The sequence below is a fragment of the Pelecanus crispus genome, chromosome 9 (assembly GCF_030463565.1).
Source record: "Pelecanus crispus isolate bPelCri1 chromosome 9, bPelCri1.pri, whole genome shotgun sequence".
NCBI classification, from domain to species: Eukaryota; Metazoa; Chordata; class Aves; order Pelecaniformes; family Pelecanidae; genus Pelecanus; species Pelecanus crispus.
Genome location: NC_134651.1, coordinates 33189030 through 33210073, shown reverse-complemented (window position 1 = coordinate 33210073; position 21044 = coordinate 33189030). Strand labels below are relative to the sequence as shown.

At 51.4% G+C, this 21044-nt stretch overlaps 1 protein-coding gene across 1 annotated transcript; it reads right to left on the bottom strand.

Moving 5' to 3' along the window:
- Positions 1-1273: 1273 nt before the first annotated feature.
- On the bottom strand, positions 1274-19103 carry LOC104031016 (taperin). The gene is made up of 5 exons (XM_075717166.1): positions 18183-19103; positions 16785-17882; positions 2109-2298; positions 1710-1840; positions 1274-1336 (listed from the first exon to the last, which is right to left on the bottom strand). Exons 1-5 carry the CDS (start codon positions 19101-19103, stop codon positions 1274-1276), a joined length of 2403 nt encoding a protein of 800 aa, XP_075573281.1.
- Between the last annotated feature and the right edge of the window lie 1941 nt (positions 19104-21044).

The following is a 21044-nucleotide window of genomic DNA, read 5'->3' as shown; positions in this document are numbered from 1 at the left end:
AAACCAATAAAAGTATCAAATTTAATCAAAAATACCAGCCTGTTCCTTTGTATAGAGACACATGCTGGGGTACCACTCATTTCATGAAGCCCAATGAGGCTGTATCTATTCCAACCACATCTCTTTTAATCCCAGAAGTACAAATCACATTAGCAGCAGTGTTCCATCTTTTCCAGAGTGCAATTTTGACCCTGAGTTTACAGTAGTAGAAAACTTAAATGGAAGAGCCTAAGCAGATTCTTTTGCATATTGGCTGCATTAAACAATTATAGTAGAACTACAAAAATCCTAGGGAAAAAAAAAAAAACATACTCCTTGTTCAAGTTCTGCAGAATAAATAAGTGAAATGGCCCTCCTGTGCTTTGCATTAGAGGAGCAGAGCAAGCGTGGCTAGAAGGCAGGCTCCACCAGACAAGATGGATAAATCTTGGGCCTGGCCCCATTAGATGCTGGAACAAAGCAACAAGAACTGGCAAACTGAATCACAATCAGCTGTTATTCGAGGCTGGACACCAGAGTCAGGTATGGGCAGAACAAAGCTATGGCCCATGTCTGGGAATCTTCAAGAGGCTCAAGCCAGTCTGGACACTTCTTTACAGATCAGTGCAAAAATGACACCTAAAGCTAAAGGCATTGATTCCCCTTCCCATCCCTCACACAGTATGTTCAGCTTCCTTCACAAGAACGTAAATGGCACATCAATTCCATGATGGTTCAGTCAAACTAGACCCAGAAGCATGCTGAGAACAAAGCATGAACCTTCAATGGTTTTCCAAATTGACACCCAATCTAGTTGTCAAATCATGACCACTTCTGTGAATCCAGCTAACTGCCCAGATACTCCCAGTGCTCCAACTCCAGAACTTCACTGGGGCCTCTGATGTGAGAAGTATTACAGAAGCCTTCCAGACCCATACAGTGCCTGGATGGGTGGACTCGGATAAGCACTGAGAGAATCTACATCCATCCCGGGATTACAGATCTGTTCTTAAGAAGCGTGCTTAATTGGCAGCTGATCTTGAACAAGGAATATGCAAGGCCACAGGCAGAATAAATCATACACCTTAGAAGTAGTTATATTCCAGAATCCAGTGCAAATATTCTCTGAAGATGCCTGATAGCATCTAGTCCACCCTTGGCATCAGGATCCAACAAAAACTGTGGTGAGGGAGGGACCCAGAAGCTTATTTCTGCGGTGCTTGCATGGACATTTGGAAGGTGCACTGACACGTTTTGTCCAGCAGCCGCCGCTGTAGGCTAGAAGATGAAGTGATCAAAAATACAGAGCAGGCTCGCTGCTGAAATCGGAGAGTCCGCCCTTCTCTGCTGGGGTGAGCTGTGGAGAAAGCAGAGTTGACATGGAGGCGTCATCAAATCCAAAGCAAGTGAGTACCCACACCTTTGGACGGTGAAGACTGCATTGGCACCTTGCCCAGGGCTAACGAGCACATTTAATTTCCCCCTCCAAACTTGCCCTGGAGTACAAAGTGTGCCAGCTGCCTTAAGTCTCCTTTACGCATACAGGGAGAGGCAGGTCTGCTCGTGGCAGCGGGACCTTGTGTTGATCCCTTTGTGATCAGTGGCATGCCTCCCTGGGCAGCCAACACACACACCGGTGTTCAGTGGAAGGCACGTCCCATCCCATCCACTGTCCAGACCAACCTGAGCACAGCAGGACAAAGCCAAGACCTGCTTATTTAAAGTCTCACCATGACTTGGGTCCCATGGGAATCAGCTTCCTTTGGGAGGGGTCCCTCTGCAGCAGGCATCTCCTCATATTTCTGCTCCTGCCACTCGCTGAACTTCACGGAGTGCTTTGGGGTGTAGCTGGATAAATCTGCTGGAAGGACAAAGCTTATGTGAGTATTTCTCACTGCCCCAAAAGGAATTTGGATCAGGATTCTGGCAGGGACAGCATGGAAGCTGCCCATCTGCAGTTCCCTGTTCTGGTCCAAGTCCTGTCCCCACTAAGCCCCAATTCTGCTGTCAGAAGTCACCTCCATTAGCATTCCCATCTGTGTGGAGCCCCTACAGAGGGTCTGTAGGAAACGTGGACAGTGTCAGACACCACCAATAACCCCACAGTGCCACCACAGTGCCTTGCTCACCTGAATTAGGTGTATTGGGATGCAAAGTGCTATTTGGGCGTGGAATGTGAAAGGTGCAAGACTTGTCCTCCTCTGTTTCAGAAGCATGTCCTTCCTCTTCCTCCTCCTCCTCCTCCTCTTCTGCCAGTGAGCTCTCTGACGGGTACTCAAACATAGTCTGCAAACTTGTCTCATTGAAAGAGATCTTCATCTAGACAACAGCAAAGGAGAATTATTAGAAAGCAGCACAAGAAACCATTGATTGTAACATTTGCTCTGGCAAAGATCACCTCCCACCCCAGGGCTTCACCCTGCTTTATGCCATTACATATCCCCCCACCTTTCCCCATGTGCCTTGTTGAATCTCTTACTACACTGAGAGAAACCACAAAGGCAGATAGCCAAGGAGATGGGATGGAGTCAGGAGGCTGAAAGGTTGAGAGTACCTCTGGCTTTTTGCCGCAGCACACACTTTGCCATTGTCTAACACTGCAATGCCCAGCAGCCAGGAGGAGCAGCTGGCATGTCCCTCAAAAGGGATCAGTGTTGCCAAGGAAGATAGGAAAGCATCCCCATGTTGGAAAGGTGACATCGCTAATGCCTGCCAACTCATTTCTGTACCCATGCTCTAGAAAGTAGAAACATCAGTGATCAGGACTATATTTTGGGGAAGACATCCTGGCAAAAAGCTATTTAAGCTAGATAAAAACAGGGTTTAATACCAAAAGTGAGAAGATGGAAGCAGCTAAAGGAGAGGTGGTAACAGGTGGTAGTAGAGAGAGGGGGAAAATACTGGACAAGTGGGAGATTCTTAAAGGTTCTGTTTTGAAACCAATTTAGTATTCTCACTAGTGACCTTTGCACAATAACTGGGAGAGACTGAGAATGAAGATGACTCCAACATGGGAGTTCATCAAGGAAAAACCAGAATTTTATGGGTCATTCAGAAAACTGGAGAGCAGGAACACTTAGAAACGGGACAATGTTTAAGATCAACCCTTGCTCTAAGAGAAGTTCATCACCTGTGAATAACTGAGAAAGAAAATTCTGGATTGGCTGCAGGACTGTAATCATCATTCGGATGCTACTTAAATAAAGTGGGAATAAAGCACAGCATTTCCACTGGAAATAGGGACTGCCTGGCTCCATCCTGCCTGTAACACCCCACAGGTAGTGGAAGGCAGCAGCTGGACTCCCCCCTTCTCTCCTCCAGGCTGAATAAACCACCTCCCTCAGCTTCTCCTCAAATGCCATTTCCCCCAGCCCCAGGAGCACTTTGGTAGCCTCTGCTGGACTTGCTCCAGTTTCGGCATCTATCCTGTAGCAGGACACCCAAACCCAGACACAGTAACTCCAGATGTCCTCTTCTACGTTGAAAGGAAAAGCTGAAGGAAGGGGTTGTTCCCCTGCAGCCTTACTTGTCCTAATCATTATCTACCATTCTGCTTAGAAGATCTGGTTACAACTCATTTCAACAGGTGGAGAGGAGATTCAGCCTCTTCACACTAGCAAAAATGAAGGTTGAGAAAAAGCCTAACAGCTCTTTTTAAGTACACCAAGGAAATAAACACCAAGGAGCAGAGAAGAACTGCTGATGCCAGCATACAACAGACAAACAAGGAGGATAAGCTTGCCAGGAATAAATTTAGGCCAAAAGTAGGGAAGTATCTAGCCAACGCAGATCAAGGTTCAGGACCAGCTGCCTAAAAGGGTGTTGTGATCCCTTTACTTCTAATTATATTTAAAACTGAGCTAATAGGGTTATGAACAGAATTAAAAGGATGTGGTTGCTGGTGACAGGCTGTAGGAGCTGGATGATTCAGATGTCTGCTGATGCTGTATAATAACTGGCAAGAAGTGTAGCACATTTGCCCTGTGTGCCTTATTTGCAGTTTCCGTCATATACAAAATACACCACAGCCTGAGAAACAGCATGTGGCCCCAAGCACCTATCAAGCAACCACGTGCTGCCCAGACGCATGTATTTCTTGCGACAGCAGCAGCCGCCTCTCTGCATCTCCTGTGCATGGAGCACTGGTGCGATGCTGATGCTGCCAATGGGCCCAGCTGAAGCCAAACCTGCAACTGCATGGGGGGACAGAGTCTGCAAACTGGCACTGAGTGGGAGCCAGCCTGCTACTGCATTATTCTGCGCTGCCCATAGACAGACACGCTGGAGCTATGTGGGTGATAAGGGTTTTCATGGCAAGACAGTGAGCATTTCACTGCTGCTTTTCAGAAAAGCAATGAGGGGAGCTTTAATCAAATCCAGGTAACAGAGTAAGTACCTAACGCCTCGTCCACACTGCAAATAGGCACGATGGGCCTGTGTGCTACTCTGCCTGAGTCCAGGACTGTAACTCAGACACAGGCTGGTTCCCTTCCTCACGCTCACTGGAGAAGGATGGATGAAAATAAGAGAGGGTAACCAGCTGCCTTTCTCCATTCCCTGCCCCAGCCCTGGCCAGAGCCACTCCAACCTTCTCCAGATGACACATGGGGAGGAGAATGGTTATATTTCAGAGAGAAGAGGTCGGAATAAAATGACCTTGAAGATCAGAGCATCCCAGTTGCTGTTCCCTGGATTTCTCACTCCTGCTGCTGACCTAGATGCTCCCTGATCCGAGCCAGGAGGCGGAGCAGGCAGCGACTGCTCACAATGTGGTGTCTGTACTGTGGGGACGAGTCACGCTGCCAGGCACAAAGGCCATGAGGGTGGAGGTGCCCAGGGCTCCTGGAACCTCAGAAGCTATCCCAGAACCAGACACTGCACACAGGCTGCTTACCAGTGCTGGCAACTGTGCTGAAGGCCAAGAAGTACTTGGCTAAACATGGAAAATATAAAAGGGACAGGAGAGATGTGCTTGTTTTTAGAATTTAAGCTTGAGAGATAGAACTAAGTTTTTCTTGTTTTCTGCTATCAGGAGGAAATCTCTAAGAAAAATGACTGCAAGAGGAGAAAACAGCCTCACCAGGGAGTAAAAACAAAGAGTAGAAAGCAGCAGAAATGACCAGGAGACACCCCTCAACACAGTGCCCAGAGGCAGCATGCCAACCAGCCTAAGCCTTGAACTAAAGCAGCTTCCCCTTGCCCACAGCCAATTCGACTTAGGCCACGCTGGCTCCTGGGAGCCAGGCTGGGTGTCCTGCAGAACACTCTGCCATGGGATCTGTCAGGTACCTGCTGCAGAGAGGCCGCAATGCTGTAGGAGGCAATCTTGAAGCTATTCGAAAAGAGCAATCATTAACCACAGTGGTGCCAGCCCCACACACACAGGGCCCCAGCCTGGAGGAGAGCTCATAACAAGATAATTTGCTGCTTCAGCAAGACCTCCGTTTGGGCTAGCGCAGCCTACGTGAAGGCTGACACCAGGCAGTCCTGCTTGGCATGAATGCACCCCGGCACAAGAACCTCCCCCAGAAACCATGTTGGCTTGCTCTACGGTAGTGTCCCAACCCACTGCACCCAGTGCGCTGCTACCAAGAAGCAGGAAGAGCCCTACGGCCGCTCTGCAGTAAAGCACTCGGACACACCCAGGCAAAGCAAACACTGGAGGAACAACCAGGTGCTGGCACACGGTTGGACTCTGGCAAACAGGCTCTGCATGAGCAGCTGCCTTCCCCACACCTGCACACTGCCCCGGGGTGCTCAGGCAACCCTGCCCATGCAGAGCGAGAGCCCCAAAAGCAGCCCCAAAATGGAAAGTGATAAACCTGTTGTGGCGTCACCTGGGTTCTTCCCACGAGCTCCCCTCCCCAAGCATGAGGTGGTTTCAGGGGAAGCACAATGCAGCTCTGCTTGATCCAACAGATGCAGGGCAACTTACTCAGGCAAAACTAAGGGACACATGGGTCAACATAGCTTCCTTAAGAAACCCTCTGAGCAGCTAATGAGCAGAACTGAGCACTGTGCATAGGGAACACAGGCAGATTCAGTCCCAGGAACCACCTAAAAAGAAAAATAAAGAGCCCAGTAATGGCACAGACAACAGGCTTGCACAGCTAGCAGCCCCTTGCCAGGCCATATGGACTTTTATGGAAACACAAAAGGCAACAAGGGTCATTTTCTTCAGAAGAAAAACGTATCCCAGAAGAGCCAAGCACACTTGAGCCCAGCCAGAGAACTCTGCTCATCATATCTCTGCAGCTGTTCCCCCATTTCTGCCTCAATAGCAGCTGCCAGTTGTGGAAAGGAAGAATTTTGCACCCTTCAGCTGTGGATGTTTGCAGGGATTTATCACTATTTGCTCAGCTGAATGCTTCACCCAGAACTGTGTCGTAAAACCAGGGTCCAACTCAAACCCATATATCTATACATTAATACTCTGCCCAGCAATCAGAGCCACACTGTGAAGAATAAGGCAGGCTTTTCAGGGAATATTGTGCTGTTCAGCCATCAGATACTTGTTGCCATAGCAAAAATTATTTATTTATTTGCTAGGATTTGAACACTAATGAGTAATAGAGGAGCCAGGGTAAACATTGCCCAGCAAGCATAAATCTGAGTAGTCATACAGGGCTCCTTTAGAAAAGAAAAAAAAAAAGTCAACCTTGCTTCAGGGGATGCAGGCTGTCAGGACCCAGTCTGCACCCAGACCAACAACAAAAGAGCTCCCATGTACAGAGACATATTAGAAATAAAAATAACCCGTTTACAGAAAACAACCTGCGACACGAACAATGAAAGTCAGCAGACACCTCACCTCCAAAAGCTGAGGCAGGAAAGTCTGCAAGACTCCACAGTTAATGAAAGAGCAAGTACCTGATGGCTTCTCACAAACCAGGGATATCTCTGTAAGTCTCAAGAGCAAATCATGGGGTTAATCTCCATCCTCAACTCCAGAAGCAAGCTCTTCAGTGTGTTTTTTCTCTTCTCCACCCATTATCGCATTTGCTTCTAAGCACATGTGGCAAGCCAAAGTGATCATGTAAGGTGGTTTACACCTTTTAAACAGGAACCTCTTTGGCAATTCAAATCCTCACCTTATAATAGTAAGGAAAAAAAAATTGTTCTAGGCATTAAAAGAAAAAATAGAGGGGAAAAAGAGAATCACTGTTTAACTATGTTCCAGCAAGGAGAGTCGGAGTCAGCATGTTGACCCCCATCGTAGCAGCCTACAATGGGACTGAAACAACTGAGCCCATTTCCCCTTCCCTGCAGAGTGATTGTGAACAGCTGTCTCCCAAACCCATGGCTCTTGCAGGAGGCTGCAAGGGGCACTGCTGCCATCCCTGCTCAGTGTGCAGAGGAGCCGGATGGGATGGCAAGTTGTGAAGCACAAGCTGGAGTTTATTCCTGCCCCTGCTAACATCACACAGCACCTCCAGCACATCCAAACCCACCACACTGCTGCCACAGACTAGATAAGAGGGCAGTGGCTGCTGGGTGGCGACAAGAGGGACATAGCAATTTTTTGGTAACCTGGTTATGCTACCCAATTACTTCACAAGATCCAAACATCTGAGTAGCACCAGGGATCTAGATTTGCTCTTTTCAGGTACTAATTTTCCTCTAATCATCCTCACTCCATAAGCAGTATAATCCTGAAGTGACAAAATTAGGGACTGCACTGACTCCCCAGGACATGCATGGGCTGCCGACATGCTGCTGGGTGTGATTTAAAGCAGCTTTTCACACCTGGTCAATCAAATGCCTCATCTCAGCAACAGCAGCAGGAGGGTTTCAGCTGATATCTGCAGGAAGGGTGGACAACAATTCAGCATGAATACAAACAAGCGATTGATTGGTATCTCTGAGAGAACAACCATGAACAAAATCAGTGTTTTGAAGAACCTTGTGCTTCTGTGCAGTCTTACATTGAGCTTTGCTACCTTTGCTGCTGCACTGGTTGTCTAAAGATTTGGTCAACGAGATGAAAGCACAAGGCTTCACACCAGATACCTGAAAACTGCAGCAACAGACAGCTGGGAGTGCATCAGGAAGCCTGTTGATATAGAGCATCCTGTAGAGGTTTGCAAGAAACAGCCCCCCAAGCTGGGCAGGAAAGCTCCTCAAGCACCAAAACCCATTTGGTAGGTTGGTGGAGGCCCTGCCCAGCAGAGCTCAGGATCTGTGTGAAGAGGAGGGTCTCAACACAGAACAACATCCCACCTCCCTGCTGCCATGGGGTGAGAGGGAAGGTCCCTGCACAGACAAATAACTGCTTGTGAGACTGGAAACAGAGAGTAGAAGCAGGTATTTTATGGTAGACAAAGATCTCCAAAGGGTTTACCCTCCTCTTTCCATCTGACCCAGTCTGACCATTCTCACAGATCAGCAGAGTTAGTAAAAGCAGGTGGAGGAGCAGTTCATAAACTGCATACCTCTGCAGGGACCTTCATTCTTTTCATTACAACCTGCAGTCAATGATCTAGACAAGTCCCATGAGATGCAGTTTTCTCTCTGAAACTTTTAGATAAAGTATTTTTGGGAAAATGAGCCATTTCATAGGAATTAGCAAAGAGCTTATCTACATGCCTGTACTTGTCCTGAAAACATGGTCATGCGTCAGCTCTAATTGCTGAATAACTCTAGGCACAATCTCTATGTGCGGCAGCCTGGAATAGTACCCTGGGGGCTGCAGTAGCATCAGCATATTACCAAGGCATTTGCTATCACTGGGGAGAAGATAAGGAGCTTTTGTACCTCTAAAGCATTTCCTTCACACAGGAAGAAAGGGTTTTTCCCTGACAGGTACCCCTAGGAATGGAGGGGACTTGAGGCTTGGTTCCTGTATCAGATTAACCCTGTACTGCTATGGCTGAAGCAGCCTAAGTATGCCCAGAAAACTGTAAATGACCCTTCAGAAATGTACTTTTCTGTCATTCTGTATAAAGAGTTCTGGGTCACAGGAGTTGGCTGCTCCACCATAGGCTCACTTGATCATGCTTTTCCAAGAAGCATTTCCTAGGAGTAACACTGACTTTTGCTCAACTGTCACAGAGTTAGTTACTGAACAGAGCTAGCAGCACTAAAGATTTACAGCAGTAGCACGTCAAGGAAGCACTGTGTTGCCAGCAAAGGAGAGGTTGCCTCCAGGATCACATCCCAGGTCCCAAGCCACAAGGCAAAACAAGAAGGTCTCCATTTACAAGGCAACCCACAAAGCCAGCTCTGTGTAATCAATATGCTGAAGCACATGGTAGATAGGAGCAATGCATGGAGATTCGAAATATTAAACTCCTTGTGCAAGACACAGGGAAGTTTCAAATTCCTGATGAGAAGTGACAGGGTAGGGACAGTCCCAGAGAGCACTGCAGGGCAGGCAGCTTTGCTAACTCTTCCCTTAACTGTGTCGGACAAGAAGAGATCCAGTGCCCAAACAACCACGGGGCAGTTAAGAGTCCCAGTCTGACATGGTACAAAGCAGCTATTCACCCAAGGATCCCTTCATTCCTTTGCACATCTGCTGACAGAGGAGCTAGAGCCTTACACAGTTTAACAAGCAATTCAAATATTACTTACTTAGCCTGTAAGAATTGGACAAATCTCCCTACATATATGAAACATATCTCATCTGAATACACAAAGAGAGCAGGCATAAACACGATACAATTAGTGTCAAGACTTGGTATCTTCATAAACAATGCACAAAACTCTCAAACAGCAGAGGATTCTGCTTTACAGGCAACTCTGAGCATACAATTTGTGGCTACAACATGGTGCCCCTAGGGCTGAGAGATGCCACCCACAAACATTTCTGTGCAACTGAGGCTGACCAGAGCAATCCAAACAAATATTTCAGTCTGGTGCAAGTGAACAGTCTTCAGCTGCAATGGCACAAATGGGGCATCATTTCCTGGGAAGCATGGGGAGGTTTGAAACAGAATCACTTCCCACCCTGGCAAGGAGCTCATTCTAGACTTCAGGACCAAAAGGCTTCAGTAATGTGAATAGTATTAGCTGCGTGACAGAGTTCATGCCTCTCTTGCCCTTTTTCTGTACTACTAATATGCAAAAGATACTTCCTTGAAGAGAAGTGACTAAGTGCATTAAGTTCACTATGGGGCTTACGGATATGCCCTCAGACCTGCATTTTCACTAGCTGCAAGCCATACGATTTCCCTAAGCACGTGAGTGTTTTGCTCTCATAATGTCTGAGATATTTTCTTCAGCTTGCCTATAGTCCTTCAAATGCCTACAAAACAGCACCTCCATCCTGCCAAGTTCCCAAGATCATCTGAAGGGCACTTCTCAGAAAACATCAGCACCAAGTTCCTTCAGTCCAGATTTTCCCAGGATGTTTGTGGAGTTTCTCTGTGTGATAGACACATCACGTGACTATTCCTATACAAACTGTCCAAACAGCGATATCGTTACAGCTTCCTGGCATACCCATGTCCCACTGCAGTCACTAGGAAGAGTCTGGGTTTGTAAATAGATTTTAAATTGCCCAGGTTTCACTCAGGAGGGGAGTGAGCACAACCCCAGAGGTGAAGGAGATGCTGCTGCAACAGCTCTTACCAAGATTTCCCTTACTGCCACTGAACCTGGAAAATAAACATTTTAATTTTTCCTACTGTTTCCCGCATATAACACTGACAAGCAGGACTTCTGCCCTAGCCAGCCTGACTGTGTACTTCCTCAGCTCTTCTCAGGAACACTGTGACCATGTACTGGAAAAAGCAGAGTGGGGAGGAAAACCCAAACCCAAGACAAGCTGAATACTTGAGATGGAGGGAAATTATAAACCATCTCCAATCTGGTCCACAGATTAAGATAATGTTAACTGTAATCCACATGATCAGAATTCAGAGCACAAAGTACTCCAAATCTCCTCTCAAATTCTGGGGCAGGCTGAGCCCTGGGCACATCCTAACCAGCTTCAAAGGCAGGCTTGTCTCTTATTTGCGCAAGACTTTCTATTTTAGCTCTTCTGTCCTATTCCCTGTGCTGCCAACAGCAGCAGGCAAGTAGGGGATGGGAGGAAGAGAACCGGGGGGATTTGGGGAGCAGCTCAGATTGTCACTATGGCATGAGGCGAAGCATGGGAGTGGCAAGGCCATGGAGAATCTCAGTCACAGAAAATTTTCCACTACAGAGATGAGATAAATATGACTCATCTGCTCTGCCAGGGGTTTAGTACAAGCACTTCAAGGAGCTGGCAGACAGCGGGGAAACAAAAAACAACATACTTCCCCACCGATAGCCTCAGGTGCAGCTTGTGAGGTGGTTTAAAAACTGCAACCGCAACAAGATCCTGATTTCTAGAGTCTTCAGCCATCAACATCATAGGCTAAAAATCAAAATTAGAAAAGGGCAGGGAAATTGCACTGTCTGGGTGCAGTCTGCAGAAACAGCCTGCTCACATCCAACAGCTAGTGGAAGTCACCTCCTAGGGGAGGGACCACGCGTGATCACCCAAGACATGTATTTTCTTAGTGGGACTTGTCACTGCTGACCTCATCTACCAGAAATTCAATACATCCATCTCAGATACATACTACAGCCCCTCCTTAAAGGTAGCAGATGTATTTGCCCCAGCAGAGCACAGCCACGAGACAGAAAACAGCTGTGTGATCACACAGCTCTCCAAGAGCTAAATAACACAAATCTTTGTCCTGACCCTTCCAAAACACAGAGACAAGGGAATCCAAGTAATTTTTGCAGCAAGATTTTTGCTTCTACCACCAGGTTCATTTACTTGTGTTATACATTGCAAAAAAATACTTGAGGCAGTCACTGGTATTTAGATTCCACACCGTGCAGACTTGCTCCAAACAGGTCTGGGCAATAGTCGGAAGCGTTCATCCCTGCCAACATCTCAAGCCTACACCTGGTTCTCACAGGAGACCATCTCCAGCAGAACTGAACAGATGGAAAGCTGCAGAGCAAGAAGTTCAGCAGGTTAGACCAACAAAACTGCTGCCCAATCCAGCCCATGATGAAAAGCTGAAGGATGTTTAGAATGATTTTTTAACAGACATTTAGGTGGGCATTTGGAAGCCATATTCAGGCACTATGCAGCTCAAAACATTAGAAAATGGACCATGCTAAAGTCCACATAAGCTTGAACTTTTTGAAGTTCAGCTGAAGCTGAACATCTCTGAAGATAATTTTGCAAAGAAGCAGGAAAGCATTAGACTCCAACTGTTTGGATCCCACCAACCTTGCTCTTGTAAGCCCTGTTCACCAAGGCTGCAGCTCACCTTCCAGCACTCGGCAAACTGCCAACTGTGACAAGCAAAAAACATTAAACCCACCAACAATCTGATGTCTGTTGGCTCACAAGTCTGGTTATTTACAGGACTTCAGGTGGCCTGACCAGAAGTCACCTTTCCTGCAGGTTCCCCAAGAGGTAGCAGGTTCTGGAGAGGACAAACATACTGTGACTTGGGATGAACTGCAGGAGTGACAAGACATAAGGAAGGAGCACAGTCAGGGCAAATTCTGTACACACGGGACCTTCACAGCAGAGTCCAGCCTCCAACAAGATGAGAACATGAAGCCTAGATAAAAGACTATTTCTCAGGACCCCAGCTGGCTCGGCAGTTTGCAGTCCTTTCCAATCACTCGCTCCAACATGCCAGTCACATGTTTTACAGAAACCTAGATTTCTATCTTGCTGACAACGTTATTGTACATTTTCCTGGCAGGTAACGAAACAAAGATTGATTCTTGTCAGCTCAGCCAAGCTGGATTTTATCCTCTGAGATCCCAAAGATCCACATCCTGCAGCGAAGCGTTCCCTTCCTCCTAGGGCTATCAGGCTGAAGTGTCTTTACTACTTCTGTAATAAGAGAGTACGAAGACAAGCACTGAACAGAGGTCACCAACAGAACTCTGCATCCTCTCCCCCACTCCCTGTTTAGAATAAAGGTCATTAGGTCTCCTTCCACCCCTGCACACGTATCCTGTCCTCGTCATCAGAGCTGTCAGCTCAGCCAGCCTCTTCCAGCAGCTGCCCAGCACTCTGCTTGAAACCCAGCATGTCTGTTCAAAGCTGCAAATGTTCACTTAGTTTTCAAACTGAAGTTACACTCCCCCTGCTTTATCTGAACTGTGATACCGCTTGGAGAGGTCAAGTTAAGAGGGCATCTTAACACCTGTAGGAGGACAAGAGCTCAAACTCCCTGCCCACACAGGCAGGCCGGTCCCCAGGACAAGCACGGCTGGGACTCTGCCCTGCACCTGCAGATGTTGATTGTGTCCCATCATACACAAACAACCCCATGTTCACCTTCACAGCCCTGTGTGAACAACAGCTGTCCCACCGCAGTAGCTCCAGTTGCACAAGAGAGCTGGGAACCCATTTTTTATTCTGACACAGGAACAGCATTTCTCTCTCCCTCATCAGCTCAGATGCAGCTCCAACCCCAAAACAAACAGCTGCTTCACATATTTGAAGTGTCTGGAAGGAGCAATAAAGCTATTTTTCCTGAAAGGCCTTGAACACCAGCAGCGTCCCTCAGGCCACAGCAAAGTCACAAATCCTGCAGCCACCGTCAGCAGCTGTGCAGGCAAGAGCAGGGGGCTGGAGCTCCCTCTGCACAGACCAGAGCAGCGCTGGAACCCACTCCCACCCTGTCCCAGCCACCCTCCCACTCCAAAAAGCCATGGAGGCATGTGGACTGGAGGACATGGACCGGAGGACATGGCCCAAGTCAGCTCCATTTTGCTGGCATCTCTACCATAGTCAGGCAATCAATGGCCAGACAAGGGGACTGAAAAGGGAGGCCGAATTTCTGCATTTGAAGAAAAACACAGTCTGCATCTCACAGAACAATCAGTCTAACTGCCACCACCGCCTCTCTCCCTCCTAATAAATCATTAGCTCTGACTCCAAGCACAGACACCCCCGGATCTGCAGGAACGCAGCATTTCCAGGCTGTGCTATACCTGCTGTTTACCTCACCCAGACTCCTGCTGGGGATCAGCAAGCAGATGAAGTTTTCCAAGTCATCGAGGTTTCACTAAACACCACTTTCTTGAAGCTGGAGCATACTTAAAGACCTTTCAGCAAATCCAAGGCAAGGTTTGGAAAGGAAGATGCTCAGCAGGAGGTGGACTCATCCAGCAGGTCTGCCTGGAAAGAATCACCCCAAAAGACCCAAGTAGCTGCTCACCGAAACCAGCATCAGGTTTGATTTTGATATCCCCAAAAAAGAAAGGGACATTGGTTTTACCAAAGAATTGTAGCTTCCAGCTCACAGGAAATGTCTGCTTCTGCCCAATTCAGGCCAAAATCAAGTTTCTGAAAACCCTGGCATATCTACAAAACAGAACCCTTGTTTTTGGCCGGTTGCCTTGGTGACACACAGCAATCTCTTGGGAAGAAACCAAGGAATGCGTCCTAATACTAGCTCCTTCCTTTTCAGGCATCAACACTCAGCCTTATTACCCAGAGTAAAAGCCACAAACGTCCTCTAGGTTAAGAGTAAACAGAAATCTTTCCATTTGCTACAGCTTCAGCATCTTCTAAAACCTGCCTACAAAGTCAAACTCCATGCTTGCTACCCCTATCAGGAAGGGAACTGAAAGAAAAGCTGGTGTTTTTCCCACTACATCACCACATTTAGTTTTACCCAGAAACTTGTGTCTCTACTACTTCTCCTTAAGCTAGATCTTATTTTCCGAAGGGTCCCCATTTGTTTCAGCCTCCTGAGCTCTGCAATGTAACAGGCAGTTCCTCCTTTGCCTTTTAATATCGCTCTTCTCAGAAACTAGATCTTTATGCAAGTTCTCATGCAGGACATCCCCCACATATGATTCTTGGCATATGTCCTCACAGTTGTATATGCATCTTGCAGTATTTAGCACACTTCATCTTCAGAGTGTCTGCAGAGTGGGACAGTTAATGCTATTAAGCTGACAAGAACATAGGCAGAGAAGCTACATGACCTGCCCAATGTCACACACAAATCCAACACTGAACAGACAAAACAGTTGTTAACCAATTTCAAAGAATCATACTATATTTTAGGTTAGGAAAGGACCTCTGGAGGTCTCTAGCCCAAACGCCGGCTCCAAGCAGGCCTGACCCGATCAGTTGCTCAAGGCTCTCCCCAGGCAAGTTTCAAATAGCTCCGAGGCTGGAGATGCCACTACTTCTCTGGGCTCCTGTTCCAGTGTTTGACCAACCTTAAACAATTGAGTCGCTGCACTAGCCTTGTCCTTGTCCCTGTCCCCCTCCCGCCTTTTTGTACTATTACGGACGGCTTCCACTGCGCACCATTTAATTGATTTTGCTTACTTGAGGCTTTATTCTTTTACCAGCAAGGCTGCTGCCCCAACAGCACCACCCTGCACAGAGAAATCAGCTCCTCTGGCTGCATCAGAAGCCAGACTTATCTAAGAGTGTCTGTCCCGCAAAGTTTCCTCTGTATTTTCTGCTCCATCCTAAGAGTACCCATAACTGTAAAATGTTGTCTTGATATTTTCACCATTTATACCACACCTGATTTGGTTTATTTATTGGGAATTAATACCCCAAACTGAAATGAGCAGAGACAAGAAAACCACTGGAATGAATGCAAGCCAGCAGGTATTTAAGCAGCAGAACAATTCCAGTCTGATCAAGCATTTCCCTGCAGGAGGACAAGGAAAAACTGCAGGAGCACTGGGCGAGAATCAACACTCCTGCTTATTTGCTTATTCTGGATCTCATGGCGCTAATACTCCAGATCTGCTATCTGCATTAGTCACGATCAAATTAATACAGACTGCATGCTCTTGATGAAGGAATTTAACAACATTAAGCCAAGAGAAACAGCACTCCCTGCCTCCCTTCTAAATGACATGCACCCTACTCAAAGGATTTCCTCAAATTATAATGCTTAGTGCCTCAGGTACCCATGCGGATTCAGTCCCTCAAATATTTAGTTGAATTTAGGTAACGGAACGTCAAACAACTCTTCCTGCTATGGAAAAACGTGTCATGTCGCAGACCTAGAAATCAGGATTTGTCACCTCGGTGTGCTGCTTTCAGAGCCTACTGCTCCGGCACAGCAAAATAACCTGCCCTTTCAGCATGACTGTGTCTTTATCACATCCAGATGCATTTCACCAAGCCATACAGAGATTAATTCTCACTTTAAGGCTCGCCAAGTATCTAAGTTAGATCCCAAGCAGTGAGAAGACCTGGCATTCACTCCAAAGACACTTGGGGCAATCGACATCTCGTGGATCTTCAGAGATGTAGCTGCACATCCAGAATAAGCAGCCAGGTGGTATAATCCTATCAAGGGGAGTTAAGTTGTTGCTGATCTCTTTCTGCCTAATAGAGACCTAATTCTTGAGTCTCTATCAATAGATCGCTAATGCGGGGAAGACGCCAGCACCACGCTGCCCACCGTACTGTGTCACAAGCTGGGCAGTGACCACGGGGAGCCCAACATGTCCAACACCTGCCAGACACAGTGAGCATAGCTAGAGAGGGGGCAAGTCCACAGCTGTTCAAACCACACGACTCGCCTCAATTTTTCTAAATACCCGAAATATTTTACTTTCCGTTATCATACCTCCAAGAAGCAACTGTGGGAGAGGCCCTGCAGTTACCACAGGTCATATCCCACCCTCATCTACGTGGTGAAACAGCACCCAGTGCCCCCTCCCTGAGGGCAAGCCTCTGGCTCTCAAAAGGACCAGAAAAACACTGCCTATCTTCCCACCCGGTGCCTCATGAAAAGACAAGCCAAAAGTAGTATTGAGCTACTTTCAGCCTGGCTATTCAGTGCGGAGGCACCCCAGGCAGTTACCTTCTTGCGACGGGAGCCTGTCTTGCTCATGCAGGACCTCTCCAGGGACAGGTACCCCCCTATCACTTCGATCTCATTCACCGTGGGGTAGCGCTTTTTATGGGACATCCCTGCTTGGGGCCCGTCAGCATTCTCCACGGCTTTGCCTTTTTCTTTGCTCTCCTCTTCCTCCTCCTTCTCTTCCTCCCGCTGCAGCCTTCCGCTGGCATCAGTGAGAGTCTGCAGCCCTGAGGAAACAGGCTTCCTTTTGGGCACGACAGTGAAGGTGCTACCTCCCCTCTGGTGGGGTGCAGAGTGGAGTCTATAGAGGGGCACAGAGGAAAACTCCATCTCCAGGTCAGGGCCAGCTCCACCAGGCTGATCTGCCAAGCTCCCTGTCCTTGCAGCCGAGACGGCCCTAGGAGAAAGCTCCCCACTGTCCGGCTCCACAATGTCATCGATGTAAGTCACAGGTACCAACGGATCCAGAGGTGCCGGTGGGGAAGCGAGAGGCTCTTCCTGCTCCGGGGCAGAAGCCCTCGGGGGCTCCTTCGGTGCCTTCTCCTCCAAGGATGGTGGCGGTGGCCCCGGCCTGGTGCTCTGGGCCGGTGGCAGAGCTGGGCTGCCCTCCCGGCGGGGCACAAAGAGGAAGGAATTGCGTGAATTCAGGCGCAGGTTGGCCAGGGCCTGGGCCTGCAGGTCATGGGCTGGGATGGCAGCCAAGTCAGGCTTGGGGGCCGGGAGGATTTCAAAGGAGCCCCCAGCCCGGGGGGCAGAGGCGGAGAGCGGCTGGGTGGAGCCGGTGGCACTGGGGACCAGAATGGCACTGGGCGGGGGTGACACAGCCGCTTCGGCCTCCTCTGGCTTTGGCCTCCTGGCGTTGGCTCTGGCATGGGAAGTGCTGGTGGATGGCACTAGCGGCCCCTTGGGCAGCGTGGGACAGCTGGCAGGGACAGCGCCGGGCTCGGGGATGCGGCTGCCAGGGGGCAGGCCCCGGGGGGTGACGGTGAAAGAGTTGGAGCCGATCTTGTGCAGAAAGCAGTTGGCCTGGGGGGCTGCAGCCTTGGGGGCAGCTGGGACTGCCTGGGGGGCTGTGGCCTGGGGGGAAGCTGGGACTGCCTGGGGGGAAGCTGGGACTGCCTGGGGGGCTGCAGTCTGGGAGGTGACAGCCCTGGGGGGAAGCGGGGCTGCCTGGGGGGCTGTGGGCTGCGCACCCCGGGGGGGAAATGGGGCTGCCTGGGAGGCTGTGGGCTGTAGGGGGGCAGCTCGGGGGGGAACCGGGGCTGCCTGGGGGGCTGTGGGCTGGGCAGCCCGGGGGGGAACCGGCTGCAGGACAGCAGGCTGGGGGGTGGCCGGCACCACTGGGGGGGTGGCAGCCCGGGGGGGAGCCGGCACCGCCTGCGGAGATCCCGGTCCCACCTTTGGGGTCGAGGCCCGGGGGGAGCCGGGTACCACCTGCGGAGGGATCGGCCGGGGGGAGCCCGGCACCGCCGAAGGAGCAGCCGGCCCGGCCCGGGGGGAGCCCGGCACCGCCGAAGGAGCAGCCGGCCCGGCCCGGGGGGAGCCTGGCACCGCCGAAGGAGCAGCCGGCCCGGCCCGGGGGGAGCCCGGCACCGCCGAAGGAGCAGCCGGCCCGGCCCGGGGGGAGCCCGGTCCCACCTGCGGAGGAGCAGCCTCTCCGCCTGGCACGGCGCCGGGCCCGGGCCCGGGCCCGGTCAGCGCCTCCCCGCCGCGGCGTCGGCGGCCCCGCGGCCGCTGCCCGAACTTCTCCAGAAGGCGGCTGACGGTGCCCGGCTCGGCCGCCTCGGGCGGCTCCGGCGGCTCGGTCGCCTCGTAGATGACGACCTGGTCAGCGCGGATCTCGGCGAGGGCGGCGCCCCGGCGGGCCAGCAGCTCCCGCAGCGGGTCGGGGCGCCGCGGCGGGGAGGAGGAGGCGGCGGCGGCCGGGTCCCGGCGGCGGCCGGGCAGCGCGTCCGCCTCGGCGAAGCAGGCGGCGGCGTCGGGCTGGGACTCGATGATGAGGATGTTGTCGGCGCGGATGGTGCGGATGCCGGGCACGGCGCTGTACAGCTCCAGCAGCTGCTGCAGCGGCCGCGCCGCCTCGGGGCCGTGCCCGGGCAGCCCCTGCCGCAGCCGCCGCCGCTCGCTCTCCAGCCGCATGAAGGGGTTCTCCCGGAGCGGGCCCAGGCTCTCCGCCACCACCAGCCGCTCTCCCGCCGGGGGCTCCGGCTCGCCGCCGGCCGCCCCGGCCAGCTTCGCTCGCTTCCGCTCCAGGATCTCCCGCTTCCAGGCGGGCTGTGCCCGCGGCCCGGCCCCGAGCGGCGGCTCCGCGCTGCTCATGGCGGCGGCACCAGGGGCACTGCGCTGCCGAGCCGCCGCCGCCGCCGCCGCCGCACCTGAGCAGGCCCCGCCGCCGGCAGCGGCACCGCCCTCGGGCCGCCCTCCGCGGGGCGGTGGGGGCGGGGGGAGCGGGGGGGCGGGCGCCATGACAGGGCCCGCGGCGGGGGCGGCCACGGGGCGGCTCGTCGCGGCCCGTCGCTCTGCCGGCGGCTGCCTGAGGCGCTGGCTGGGGCCGCGCAGCCGCCCCGCTCCCCGCCAGCTTTGGGGCCGGTGTCGAAGAGATCCGCCCCTGCGGGGCCGTGGCAGACGCTGCCCGGCGGGGAGAGCCCCTCGGGGGCCTCCTGGAAGCAGTTGGGCTCTGGTGCTGGCGGCGTTACCCCCCTGGAGGGGCAGGGGACGTGGCTGGCCCTGGCCCTGGCCCTGGCCCTGCCCCTGGCCCTGGGGCTGGAGACCCGCAGGGGTCCCTGCCTGCCCACGCCGCCCTGCCCGCGCACACGTGAGCCCCCGGGCGCTGAGGTGCGGGCTCGGGGGCACAGCTGGGGCAGGCCCTGCGGGTTCTCCAGCCTGCCAGGAGCCATGGCGACTGACCCTACTCAAAACACCCCAATCTGCTCTTTCCCCCCACCATCCGTTTAGCATCCTGGACTGGCCTGCGTGGTGCCGGCCGAGGAGGGCAGGAGCGAGAAACGCCTTTCGGGGTCACCCCACCATCAGCTCGGCCACAGTCTGAGGAAGAGCAGGTGCCTGGGCATGAGTGGGCATGGCAGGCAAGGAACAAGCCACTGGCACCAGAGGAGTGTCTTACTGGGCCCGTCAGAGGAGCATTTTAAGGAGAGCTCTGGAGGACACCAGTGGGGGTTTCCACGGCACATGGCAGTGGAGCGGGAAAACTTTTTCCCACCAGCTTCACTGTTCAGCAATGGCTGCTTGTTGGGCACAAAAGCACGGGGAGAAGTGCCACTGTGGCGTTATTTCCAGGCAGTGTCTGTTGTTAGCTGCCAGCAGGTTTCTTTGGGAAGTCTGTGCAATCAGGAAACAATTGCATGACAGCTCAGGGCTTTCCGCACCTCCGATAACACCGTCTGCCGAAATCCTCAGCCCAGGAGGCACAGGGGACATGGCATAACGTGACATAAATAACCTTTGGCCAGAACTTGCTGCGGTCCCAGCCTAGCCAGGAGCTGCAGAGCTGCACCCCAGTGTGCCAGGCTGCTTCAACATGAGCAACCTCACCCTGCTCCAGCCGGGCTGCTGAAAACACAGGTGCGTTTATGGGAAGGAGCACTGTATCCGGCTGATAAGGCTCGTACCTTTGCTCTCCCAAGCCAGAACAGAGCAATTGCACCTTCTTCAAATGATACCTGGAAATGACACTACTGAAAATAGTATTTTGTTGCCAAAGCTGCCTGTGTGCCAGGAGCTGTGCAATGCCCAGATGTGCTGTGTGCCCCAAGGAGCTGCTCTGCTGTGAGCTGCCAAACCAGAGCTAAATAGAAGGAGGCAGCTCTTTTGTGATTCAGCTTAAATAACACAAGCACAGTTTAAGGTTTACACATGACCGGCTGTACTTGGCCCTGAAGCACAGGTCTGGGGCCTGCAGCGGGTGCCCCTGGGTTGAGGATAAAGACCAGGCAAGCGGGTAGTGACATTTCCCCGCCTCTGGTGACTCATGGTTCAGGCACGTACAGAGCCAACAATGTGCCTTTGTACTCAGGAGATCTCAATGGATTTCTCTTTCATGGTCTTGTCTGGTTGGTTTTTGAGCCCATGTAAAGCCCATAAATCCTGAAATAATGAATCCCACAGTTTATCTGCACCTGGTGCAAAGAAAACGCCTCCCTTTGTGTGGATTGAACCTGACATCTGCTAGTTTCACTGCATGCCCGCCTGCCTTTATAACAAAAAAAATAAATCCAGCCATTGTTCTCCTCCTCCCTTGCC